Raw genomic sequence first — 13,645 nt, 5'->3', positions numbered from 1 at the left:
CATATGCATTGCAGCACATGGTAATTTGGGCATGGCTTAAGGGTAATGTGAACATGTCCACATTACCCCATCTTATATATTATTACAAATTTTGATAAACCTCAGTCATAGTCAAAAGTTGCCTTATGGCAATCAATAGAGATAAACAGCACAATATGCTTTGTTCGTGTTCATATTGCCCCAAATGTTCTAACAACATTCACACTAGGTAACCCAGGTAGTAAAATTTAATTAAAAATTACTATTTGTATGATAAATATTAAGATGCTTACAGATCGATGTATGATGGATAGAGACTTCCAATTTAGCATGTGGCTTCTTCTAACAGGAAAAGGAAATGTTTTATAATATGAAACAAGTGGAATTGGTTATAAACTTTAGCTAATAATTTAACTGTCCACATTAAGTTTTTGCATTTACGATGGAAAATGCGCTAGGGGAGAAGTGGGTAATGTGGACAGTTTCTTTTCGTTACAGTTACTTGTATTCTATTCATTTTAGAATACTCTAAATTATATATTTAGCTTGCAGAGTTTGTTGGCTCTCTTTTCTTAATTGCATGTTCTGTAATACAAGCAATGGTTTTTCCAGAATCCACCATATCGCAAACCACATTATTGTTCACATTACCCACTACTCGGCTGTCCACATTACCCGCTTCTCCCCTACTACTATTTTGAAGCTAACAATTCATGCTATTTTGTTTACATGCGGCTTTTCTTTAATTTTGCTAGAAGTTTCTATTCAAAATTTCATCGCGTAAAAAGTTTTTCTCTGCTAAAAACTTGTTGGAACTCTGATATCGACTAAGCTTAATTATGCATAAGACAGGTTGAGGTCAGAAGACATTGTGGAAGGTATTGAACAGTCAGAAGAATATAAAATGGGTAAAAACAAAAGCGACAATCAGAAAGCAACTGGCTGAGCAAACAACGCTAATATTTTTGTTTTAAAAATTTCAATGTTTGCTTAAAAATTTTAAATTATGTTGCTGTATGTATTATAATTAGGGTTTGTTTATGGTACTTATTTTTAATATACGTATGTTTGTAGCATTTGATAGGTTATTATAAAACATATAGATTTGCATGTTTATGGTATATTATTTGATAGCATGATTGCGGCAATCTGAACTCAGCTTACAATGGATTGACGCTCGTAACTTTAGTTCTAGTGCACATAAAAGCCAATTTTAGCTGCGAACTGTAACAAACATATCGATGAGTGCAATGCCCTTTTATGCAATCTTGGTAAATATACAGTATTTATAAAATGAAAATATGCCTTCAATTTCAGAATGAATTGAAAAAACTTCAAAGCTCCAACAAGTTGCAACGCAAGCTATAAGATCATTGTTGGTTAATTGCAATCAATAGATATTAACTGGTAGAGCCACGTATCAGCTTCTCGTGCAAATTTGTTTAAAAATCTTTCACAAGTTTAAGGTAAGTTAGCGGATTTATTACATCCATAAGGGTTATTGTCACACTGCCCGAATGAGCGCAAAATATAGGCGACGTTTGATTCGCTCATGAAAATGTTAAATTTAACTGCTCACCATTCTGACGTGGGGTTTAAAAATGCAATACCGCTCTTTATTTGAATGTCACCTCTGACTGAGCGCCGCTCTTAAGGGAAGGGTTGAAAAATAGAGTGTCAAGGAGTTCAAATAAAGGTTTTATGATATATTGTTGATTAGCAATTTTTGTTAGCAATTTATGCGGAAAAAGAAGCTATAGAGACATTGACTATATTTATGCACTCTGACTTCAGCAAGAGGTTCGTTATCCCTGATAACCTGTACACAAAAATATAGCTTTAATTATTTTATTTGATGTTATCCATTAAAGTTAATATTACCGGCTAGTAATATTGTCCAGTAAAGCTTTGTATGATACCATTGCCTTATATAGTCCTATCTCCACATATGAGTGCCCCAACACGCAAGAAACTAGAGATACGAGCTGACTTTCTAGCAAGTTTCTTCCTTGAGATACGAGTAATTTTTGAGATAAGAGCGTATGTGCAGATTTTCGATGGCTATTACGCTAAAGGCCAAGTATGTGCGAGGTCGCTTTGAAGAGCAGCATCACTCAGTCTTTCTCCTCGAGTCAGCTTGAAAAAAGTTTTTAACATGTTGGCTAAAATTTATAGCGAATGCGAAGCAAAAAAGCATAACTGGAAACCGATACTAAAAAGTATGACTATATTATAGTTTAGTTTAATAAAAAATTAAAACTTAGTTTCAAGTGTGTGTTTAGTAAGCTAAATTCATTTAAGTTAAGTTCAAAGTTTCTATTATAAAAGGTCACAAAAGTTGTGACCTTACACGTGTACCGAATGTATAAGGTAAAACATAAAACATAAACAAACCCTAATTATAATACATACAGCAACAAAAATTAACAACAAATATTAGAATTTCAAAACAAAAATGTTAGCATCGTTTGCTCAGCCAGTTGTTCTGATTGTCGCTTTTGTTTTTACCCATTGTATATTCTTCTGGCTGTTCAATACTTTCCACCGTGTCTTCTGACCTCAACACGTCTTCTGCATAATTAACCCTTTCGCAGGCAGGTTTTTTGGGCAATTTGAGACCCCCTGGGCAGATTAATTTTTCACAAATTGATTTTTAAAAAAATCATTGATACATTTTCATTTATGATATTGTATATGCGTATTGGGTTTTTGTTATACAGGTAAATACAAATAAACATTTATATGTCAAATTCTTATATAAGTGATTCTTTAGCTATAGTAATTTTGGAAGCATTTGCCCTTGCAGAGGCCTACACCACAGTCTTGACATCATGTGCTTATTATTGTTCCTCTATACCTTTGCCTATAGCCTTTGGAGGATGCCATGACAGTAAAAAGAAAGTTGTTGCACTCTGGGAAAATATTCAGAAAGCAGTAACAGAAGCATAAACAAGCTACAAACAAAAATCTTCATTTTATTCAAATACGTTTTTATTTCAGATTTTTCGTTTTTCTAGTATTGCAAAAACCGTTTTTTTTTCAAAACGGCTAATATTTTGGTTGCTTACAGAGACCAATATATTTTAGTTTACTATTAGTAAAAAAAATTAAATAAAAAGCAATAAGCTAACCAGAAATCTATTTATAAAAAGCGTTTGCGTGGCGACATAATAGTCGCACTGCCCATTGGCGTCAGTATCGCGAAACGACAATAATGTCGCTCTGCCTGCAAAAGGGTTAAGCTTAGTGATGTCAGGGTTTCAACAATTTTTAGCTGAGCAAAACTTTTTACGCGATGAAATTTTGAATAGAAACTTATAGCAAAAATAAAGAAAATTCTGTGTAATCAAAATAGCATCAAAATGCTAGCCTCAAATAGTAATAGCGCATTTTCTACATGTGTACCAAGTGCGAAGCTCTCAAATCTCTCTCAAACTGTTGTTGTCTACAACATATGTCTCGAAGGTAAAAACTCCACACAGTACTGTATATAGTGATGTTACTTATTATTGCAGATCATAACAACTAAGTAGATATGTCTTACTTTGTTGGCCTAGGTGCTGAATTATAACAATTAAAAACACATTTTTCCACTGTGAAATCCTGTTTAGGTTGTTTTTTCAGAATATGGTAACAGATTAATTTGTACTTGTGTCTTGAGACGCGAGTAAGTGGACTTAGAAGCTCAGTCCTCGAATGCATTAATCTCATGTGTGAGGTATGACTGTAGTCTGTAGAGGTATGACTGTAGAAGTCCACTCGATGACATTGTCTGTAGTATTAACATAGTTCTCAGTACCTCCACCAGTATGTGAGAACAACTCCTGTATATTGGCAACTTATCCTGGCCTTAGTCTCTCATGCTTCTCAAATTAGATAAGAGACATTAGGTTAACATTCAGAAATCTTCTCTATTTCAGCCGTTTTGACGAATGAATCTGATGTTTATACCTTGACATACAGCAGTCTTTCTGTGGACTCAGAGTATAATTTCACAGTCGGAACACAAGTTCAAGATGCAGCTAATGCTAGTAGATACAAGTTTAGTGAGTTTATCACCGCTAGTGGACGGACCGATGAGTTCAGTAAGTATTGTTTAATACACTGAAAAATGTTTTAAAGTAGATTTTCAATTGTTGATAAGTTGAAAGTACAAACAAACCTTCACTACTTACTAGATACTAGATACACACCCCTTTGAGATTTGGCAGAGTCATATTGTCTTCTTATCATCATCTTCTGTCATAGACTTATTAAACAGTCAGCTAAATATCCACTCTTCATGTTTTGAACTGTAACTTACAGCTTTATTAACTCAGGTTATGAGTATATAAAATGTTGTTACAAGGCATCTATCCTAGGTAATGTTAAGGGGTCACTTATTTACAGATCCTAGCAAGGTAGTTGATCTGAACAAAGTCGATTCAACAAATGACTCCATAACCATAGGCTGGAATCCACCTGATCAACCGAAAGGTGTAATTATTGGATACGTTGTACAGAGATACATGGAAGATGAGAATGACTGCGCACAGAGCGTGTTTCTCAATTGCACCAACTGTCAGGTATGTTTGGAAGATTAAGATGGTCAGCCATATTTACTGTAATAATCACTTAAGTTCTTTTATTACTTTTTCTACTTGTCCCAGACACACTGAGTCTGCTCCTGTGGGAATACTAATGTGTATTACCAGAGTTCCAATTTTATCAAATAAGTTGTCTAGCCGATGGCACTATGGGTCGTATTACAATGTTAGAGACATAACAATTTTTACGAAAACTTGTCAATGCCCTTTCATGGCTGCTTTGATCAGTCGTGAACTTACAGCATTCTAAAAATGACCAGAGGTAATTATAAATGTGATCCTTATTGTGAATCTATAAATTACTGTTATGAAATGGCTAAATTGAGTTATTAGGCAGATTAGTATTTAGTAAACAAAGAAACTAAAATAGAAAAATTCTTAAAAGCTGAAGCCGCAAGCGAGTGTGGTCTAATCATAGATATACAAACCTAGATTGGCCAATAATAGCTATTCCCATCGGTGCCTTGTCAGACTTAAATAGCCTGGCGTAACGTCATTGTATTGTACCTCACGCTTGACTGCACTGTTATTAACAACGGAGCTAATGAGGAGAATTTGACAAAATCACATTTGTTTTCACATAAAAACCTTCTTGTATACATAATCCATTAAACTAAAGCAATTCTGTGATAATATCTGATAACCACCTTATATTAAAACTATAAAAGCTATGAATTGTTACGAACAAATCATGAGCTATCAGGGCTTTATCTGCCACCCTCTCCTGTCCCCATTCTCTCTTTTCCCCTTCCCCCAAGAAGAAGTGAGGAGAAAAGAGAAAAGGGAGAAAGGAGGAGGTAAATAGCCCACCCACTCAAAGAGCCAGACCCTGGCTAGGAAAATAGACTAATAACATGCTGAACTAAACATGACTAAATATGATGAGTATTTTAAAGTAGTTTAAACAGTATTGACTTATTCTCCCTCGTCTTTGGTGCGCTTTTATTTAAAAATTAGTATTCGGCCTTTGAAGGCTAACAGTTTGTTAAACTTGTATGCTCACACTTTTTGTTTCAAAGGTGAAATGTTCAAAGATCAATAGAACAATAGATCATGTAGAAAATGTAAGGTTTTGTTTAAGTTAAATATTGATTATATGTATTAATAAAGAAATCTCTCCTAATTATTATAACATAAAAACAATGGAAAGTATATAGTTATTAAACTTTAATGAAGTTGGAGCTGACTATCTGTTGTATTTTTATCACCTATTTTCCTCTGAATCTTTGAATAAACAAGCCTACTTTTCTCTTCCTCTCGCCATGAAGGAATAATAATAATTTTTATTGATTACCGCATTATTAATCTAACATTTTACATTTAGCTTAGTTTTGTAATCGATGTAATTATTTGCGGTTTTTATGAATGAGTTATAATAGAGTTTAGACTGTTATAGTAATTATATCAATTACAATGAATTCTTATAAGAAAGTCTCTTCAACATATAACAGTTTTAAACTAAGAGGCAGTTCAGTGTTTGTAACACATTAACTTTGTATGTGTACATTTTACTTGATAAAAACTAGTTTGATTAACCTGTGTTACATGTCATACAGCAATATAATGTTGAGTTGAAATAATGAGAAACCCATCAGTGTGACATTATTTAAGCACTTAAATTTGTTGACTTAAAAAGATGCTCCAATCTAGCAAAATAACATTTAACAATAAATAAATACTTTATGAATCAGTATTAAAGATTTCTTCTCTTTTTTACTACCTAAAATCAAGGTACAGTGGACCCTCACAATACGATTTTAATTCGTTCTAGTGTTGGCATTGTCAGGTGAAAATTTTGTATAGAGGGGTATAGAAGCCCATGGTGAATATCTAACACAAACATATCTAAATATCTAATATTTTATTTACACTCCGTGCATATTAAAATTAGTTACAGAATAATATGTTAACCTTAGTAAATATAGTTACCTACCGTAACTTTAGTGTATTTAGTGATTATGATCAGCAATAAAATGTAACGTTGCAATGTACTATGAACAGTACGTACCGTAGGAAGTTCTTACTTTCGAGGCAGAGGTATAATAAAAAACGTTGAATTTGGCTTACACGAATTTAGCTTACTAAGTACAGTCATACTTCAACTTACAAGCTTGATGCGTTCCGAGACTGAGCTCGTATGTCAATCTACTCGCATGTTGGTGCAATTTATTTATATATAGAACAATTAAATATATATTTATTGGTTTCCATACTCTGAAAAATGCAAATAAAACACTCAAAATAAGATATTGTAACAGAAAGAACATGTTGGTTATTGTCCTAACTTACCACTTGCTTTCAAAAAGCAACAAATAAAAAACAATGCAAGGAAATGTGTTAAATTAAAATGTAAAATTAAGTACATACAATAGCAGCTAACGCTAGCATTTGCCAGAGAAAGAGAAATATATATAAGTTATCCTTCATTACAACAGTTGACTTTGATAAATTTGGATTTTATCAAAGTCTTAAAAGACAAGCTCAGAAGCAAATCTAAAAGCAAACTTTCAATTTTAACTTAACGTAATTAAAATTTCTTCGGCGTTCATAGTTTGAAGTTTCTCGCTAGTTAGCTAATTTTTCCTTTGTTTCGCTTTCACGACTAGCCGACCGTTTTAAGATGAACCTATCTAAGGAAGTTTGCCTTTGTTGCCCTTTCAACATGTTGCGATTAGGACGAACACAGGTGTCGTCACAAAGGTTTAATGCACGACCACTAGCCAACTTGTCCGAATGTCTATTTTTATAGTTTTGATAGATAGCACCGCCCTTTTCAAATAGCGTCGTTTCAGTTACGCTGTCACCGGTGAATTGTTTATATTTTATCCAATGCCTGAGCGGTCTCTCCATCAGCGGTGGTGAAGATCGCTGCGCCGTTTAGAAACTACGGTTAGTATTTTTGCGAGCTAAATGTCCTGAATATAATCTTTCGGTTTGATAATTGTGGATGCATTTCTGTCATATTGCTGAGCTAGCTCAATCATGCATGCACATTTCGCATATTTTTCAAAAAATAATGTTCCGTTTAATATCAATTGTTATCATTTGCTTATTCTTTGCATTATTTTTTCATTTTACTGGCAAACTTTCGGTCTACGCACAGTACTTTTAATTCACATAATTCTGCACTGAAAATCGCGCACAAAAGCACGGTACAAAAGTATAACCTGTGCAGTTGAAAAATACAAATTGATGTTGTTGTCATAAAACACCTCCGGCATACTTGGCAACTGACTCACGTGCTCGTATCTCAAACATGGCTCGTATGTTAATGCTAAAACTTGTTTAAAAGCTGGCTCGTATCTCAAGTTTCTCGTACGTTGGAGCACTCGTAAGTTGAAGTATTACTGTACATACTTGTAACTAAGTTTTAATATGTATTTTTAACTATTTAAATAAACTACGCTTTCTCATCGACTAAAGTTTTATTACCTATGTGTTTACGGTTTTGTTTTCACAATACCTAATAACGAATAACGCCTAACACAGCAAGGTCGAGGATCGTTTCTCTTTCATTCATTGTTAGAAGGCCATATTTGTTATTCCGACGTAATTAGCACACCGACTCCCAAATTTGAATTTTGAGAGAAATTTTTGTTGATATTATACGACAGAAAATATAATACGTACAACAGGGTGATCGTAACCCGAGGAGGCATTGTATATTATACAACCAACAGGGTACAATCGTTTTTTATATAAGGAGTTGTCTTTCTTACACAATTATGCACAATTTTTACAAACTGTTTGGTACCTTTGCTTTTTGATTCCTTTCATGCCTTACCAAGTTACTTAATAGCTGAAGCCTCAAGTGAGTCCAATCTTGATTTATATGATTTCTTAATCTCTCCATACTTATTACCTTCACTTTGTCTACCAGAGAAGAGAGTATGACTACAACACTACTGTCATCAACCTGGCAAGTCAGTGCTCACAGCAGGATCCTGACTGGAGCTATAACAGTACAGATGTATTCTCATATGAGTTTACTGATCTCAAAGTTTTCACAGAATATATATTTAAAGTATTTGCTATCAACACCAAAGTTCCCTCAGTTGATGAGATATCTTTGACGACCAATGAAGCAGGTACCAACAATATTTAGTTAGCATTACAAAAATCGCTTTGGAATTACTTCTCTAGCATCTCCGCAATTTACAGGGTGTTTGAATATTTTCATAAAGATAAATGTTTATGATTTGAATGTTACTAGTTAGTCATTGTAAGTAAAAATACTCTGAACTGCTAACCAGTGTAACACTTATTAAAGTCTCTGTACTCGGTTCTCTTTTCTCTCCATCATTTTAAATGTTATAATAGTAGCTGTCACATAATCACTAATGATTATACTGTAGAAAAGCTTCCTGCTACACTAAAAACTTGCTCATTTCTCTGTTATTTAATAAAACCCTTATGTTTGCTCAATCATTTCTATAAAATGTTTACTGTTTGGTGACAGGTCAACTCTAAACTTACTATTACTCAGCTAAGAGCTGGGAAACCCTGCAGTTGGCTAATAGTCTGGTTTCTGTATAGTTACTAGTAAATTCTTTTGATGTCTTGTGATTTGGTTAGTTTTAAATATTGCGAAACTGTTTCTACGTCTAGTTTATGAATAAAAAATTTTAGCACGGATAGAAGCAAAGATATAGTCATGAACCTGAAGAATCTTACCCTTCACATAAATGATCAGTTATGACTAGTGTCTTTGATTTAACGTCCAATGCGCGTTCCTAGAGTTTTATTTCTATGTCCTACAGCTCCAGGACCTGTTAGAAATCTGACCATAGACCCTGAGGCTAGGATCCTGTATGTTAAATGGCTGCCTCCGAGTAAAGCTAATGGAGTCATCAAGGAGTACAGTGTCGAAGTATTTGAGAGTGATAATGAAGTTGAGGGTGCTAATCCAGTCTTTAGTTCCAATGTAAGCTATATAGCTATTAGCTATATCTATCATTTCTATATAGCTTTGCCTTCGATGACATTTTAGAACTTTGATTTTTCTCTTCCAGACTACTGACACTCACCTGAACGTAACTAAAGAAATCAAACCATACACCAATTACACCATATCAGTCAGAGCAAAAACTGGGTTTGTAGAATGGGGACCAGTGACCACCAGTTTACCAGTCACCACTCTCCAGTCTGGTGGGTTTATACTTCACTAGTAGTAGCATCTCTAAGTAAACTTTTGTTGGTGATAGGAAAAGTTTGATCTATAGAACTGATTTGTTTGAAGTGTAACCAGCACATTGCAGAACTGATAAGTCTTAAAATTAAAACTAAGGAACCTACATGTAATTTCCATTCTATTAAATGTTCAATAAAAATAGTGTGCATTGTGGGGAGACAATTACACTTATATTGAACATCTATGTTTTTACTGGATGACTTTAAGGGAACAGTACTTCATAATTAATCAAATTTTGTCTGTTTGTTCCCATCAGTGAATACCCAATAGGTCTGTATAAACAAACCAAACACTAGACCAAAATTAAATGTCAAGTATTAATAATACAACCTGCAGATAGTTTATGTACCACGATTCGCTGTGAGAAATTTGTTGAACAGGAAGAGGTTACAGCAAAAAACTTGAGAAGGGACATTTATTTTTGTGTATGTATATAATTTTACCTAAGCAAATTTGTGTGATTTACCTGGATTTTTGTCAACTCAACACCCTCAACTCACCCTAGAATAGCACATTTTTGTTGAAGCAAAACTGATAGAACAACACACAATTCTAGTTCAGTAGGAATTATAAAACAACACACACATTTAATTAAAGCAAATATTCAAATTTATCACTGGCAAACTATTTTATTGAGTCTTAGTCCTGTCAACAGAGTAGAAATTATAATGATGATAAGAAACATGTATCCTGAGGCTGCTGTAATAAGCACTATATGAGAGCTGGTTTCACAGACACTTGATGAGTGGAAGTAGAATCAGGGTTTGAGTGTGAAGATAACTTCATTTATTTTTTTTAGTGAAGAGTTAAAGTTAGTAATTAGCTGGTAACCTTTAAATATCAATTCTGTTATTTTAGCTCCAACAGCGGGTCCAGCAAACTTCCAAAATACCAGCTGGGAATCCCTGAGCATAACTTTGACCTGGTCTGAGATTCCCCAAAAACATAGAAATGGAGAAATTCAGTACGTGAATCAGCTGACTTTCTCTAACAAATTATGTCATTAAGATTACCTTCATGTCTTGCTCTACAATCCGTCTGTTCCAAACTGCATGTTTCAAGCCCCATTTATTCAACCACATGATAAACAGTGTTGAGATAAAATATTTCAGGACCACTCATGCAAGCCATTTCAAGCATACCAGTAATCTATAATTTTTTTTAGCAGTATCAAATATTAAGACATTGTATGCTCCTCCATTCCTTGGTTGATCTCAGGTTACCTAAGTAATCATGACTGTGACATCTCAAGTACATAACTGTGTGGCATCTTGGCATATCCATGGTACATTTTGTTAAATGAGACCCTCTCTGTTGTTTGGTGAGAGCTTTCATGAAATGGCTGATCAAACAACATCAGTCATGTTCAATGTTGGCTGCATAGTTTACTCTTGCTAATTATAATTCAGCAATATTTATTATTGTGGTTTATTCTTTGAGTATGTGTTTTGTTTCAGATCAGTGTAACAACTCAAGTCGCACTTGAATTGCGTTGGTTGAAGTTTATGAATTTTATAAAAATCGTTTCTACCCCTGTTTGGGCCACTTTTTAGCTTATTTATATGTTTTTGGATTTGTATACAATTTTAGGCCTCTGTTATGTCAACACTTGCTTTTTCATTTAAAACATTTGTTTTGTGGTTAATTGGTACGCCTATCTGCAATGCAGTGCTTCTAACTATAATTTAGTATATCAATTCTGGCACCATCTCATTGTGTGCTTCTCATTGCTCATTTATTGTGTGCATTAGTTTTTTACAAGCGAGTATCTACATTCAAAGAGTTTATTTTGATTTCACTTTTAAACTGCTGTTAACAATGTTGATTGTAGAGGCTACATGCTGAGATTCAACCTCTCTAGCGGTGAATCTATCATTAAAAGTCTATCCAAGGATAGCCGAACTGTAACTGTGTCTGTGGACAAGGCAAACACTGACTATGTGTTCAAGTTAACAGGCTATGTGGTGATAGATGGACAGCGTATTGAAGGTTCAACAGCTAACTTTAGGGTCATGTCTAAACCAGCAGGTAAGTTATACCCGTGTTTACCATTCCCAGGCTAATCTAATATAGATCTTGTCTTTTAATATAATATTGTAATTGTATTGCTTTTAGAATTCATCAACATGTATTTCTATCACACATAATTCAATTTCAGGTGTTGAACATCTCAGAACGCGACAAAATCAAAGTTATGACAAAAATTTGAACTTTTGCTTCAGATATCAAACAAAAGCTTTTAATTCACATTCTTTTGAAATAAATCAAGATCTTGCAAAAGAGCTGTAGCTTTAGTATTTGACTGTTGTAATTGTTGTTATGCAAGAAGAGAGTGTGGTTGTGTGTTCTGGCATGTGATTAGTAGGTCTGTGGTTGTGTGTTCTGGCATGTGATTAGTAGGTCTGTGGTTGAGTGTTCTGACATGTGATTAGTAGGACTGTGGTTGAGTGTTCTGACATGTGATTAGTAGGTCTGTGGTTGAGTATTCTGACATGTGATTAGTAGGTCTGTGGTTGAGTGTTCTGACATGTGATTAGTAGGTCTGTGGTTGAGTGTTCTGACATGTGATTAGTAGGTCTGTGGTTGAAGGCTCTGACATGTGATTAGTAGGTCTGTGGTTGAGTGCTCTGACATGTGATCAGTAGGTATGTGGTTGAGTGTTCTTACATGTGATTAGTAGGTCTGTGGTTGAGTGTTCTGACATGTGATTAGTAGGTCTGTGGTTGAGTGTTCTTACATGTGATTAGTAGGTCTGTGGTTGAGTCTTCTGACATGTGATCAGTAGGTCTGTGGTTGAGTGTTCTGACATGTGATTAGTAAGTATGTGGTTGAGTGTTCTTACATGTGATTATTAGGTAAAAGTATTAAAAGTTTTTTTGGCCTGATTCAGCCAGTTTAGTTTTCAGTTGTGATTTTTTTTAAATGGAACAGCTTTTTATCCCTAATATATTTTGTTCCTTTTTCATAACCATGAACCAGCTTTTTCTAGAATGTTTGCAGTATACAGGTATTCTTGTAGAAGTTCTGTGATACAAGTAATTATTCACACTTGCTAGAGTTATTTCACAGTATGATATTAACTGTATGTTTGAAATATTCCATATTTTGAACAGCTCCTCCGAAGCAGAACATCCGCCCGTCTCTCAGAGATTCATGGATTAGGGAGGACGATATTACTAAAAACCAGATTACATTTAAACTCACCAACAACATCTCTGAAATATTCTCCGAAGCAAATGGAAAAATTACTCACTATCAAATTATCGTTGCTTTTATAAAGGAAAATGGACCAGGTATGGTCTGTAGTTGTTATTAGTAACGCTGAACTAGTTGCCATGGTTACTAATCGCTCTTTGAAGTAATAATATTTGCTGTGGATATACCAGTTTGTTCTCTAGCTGATATGTATGCTTTACATATTCGCTTTACACTGGATTTGAACTAGCAACCTTCAACTCCCAACTTCACAGGCACGTTGAACGACTACGCTAAGTCATCCTTATAATTTTTTAATTATTTTATCTACCCTTTTTGTGATTGCAGGTTACAAGCTAAGCATATTATTTTCATTATTAATAAATATTATGTTTTGCATTTGTTTTTTCTTTTAAAAGCTTTTTAAAAGCCATATATCCATTACCTTTTTAATTTCTCATTCTCGAATGTGCCGTTTCAATTTCACCATGCCTGCTATCTCCAGTTCTTTCTAAGAGCATTTGCTAAAAACTGTCAAAGCTGAAAACATTTCATATGGACAGTAGTGCTGAGTTATCTTGAGTAGGCATTGTCTCTACAATTTTTCTTTCCGTTCGATCAGACAAAGTATCATTATGTGCTTCACTGCTTCGCGGATGTATTTAATTTCAATATCTCATTCTCACGTTTGCAC

The 13,645-nt window shown here is 34.2% G+C and overlaps 1 protein-coding gene across 3 annotated transcripts in view; it reads left to right on the top strand.

The window, feature by feature from the left end:
* The window catches only part of LOC137408322 (receptor-type tyrosine-protein phosphatase H-like), a 51,833-nt gene that overhangs the window by 18,680 nt on the left and 19,508 nt on the right, over positions 1–13,645 (top strand). For all 3 annotated transcript variants that reach the window (XM_068094811.1, XM_068094810.1, XM_068094812.1), the window contains 8 exons: positions 3,900–4,064; positions 4,369–4,544; positions 8,446–8,653; positions 9,326–9,489; positions 9,578–9,713; positions 10,615–10,720; positions 11,588–11,784; positions 12,870–13,049. In XM_068094811.1, the coding sequence (XP_067950912.1) occupies positions 3,900–4,064; positions 4,369–4,544; positions 8,446–8,653; positions 9,326–9,489; positions 9,578–9,713; positions 10,615–10,720; positions 11,588–11,784; positions 12,870–13,049 (1,332 nt within the window). The remainder of the gene's footprint in view (positions 1–3,899; positions 4,065–4,368; positions 4,545–8,445; positions 8,654–9,325; positions 9,490–9,577; positions 9,714–10,614; positions 10,721–11,587; positions 11,785–12,869; positions 13,050–13,645) is intronic.

This window comes from Watersipora subatra, chromosome 11, assembly GCF_963576615.1.
Source record: "Watersipora subatra chromosome 11, tzWatSuba1.1, whole genome shotgun sequence".
Taxonomy (NCBI): Eukaryota; Metazoa; Bryozoa; class Gymnolaemata; order Cheilostomatida; family Watersiporidae; genus Watersipora; species Watersipora subatra.
The sequence above is the reverse complement of the archived record's forward strand: the minus strand, read 5'-3'. Positions and strand labels throughout refer to the sequence as shown.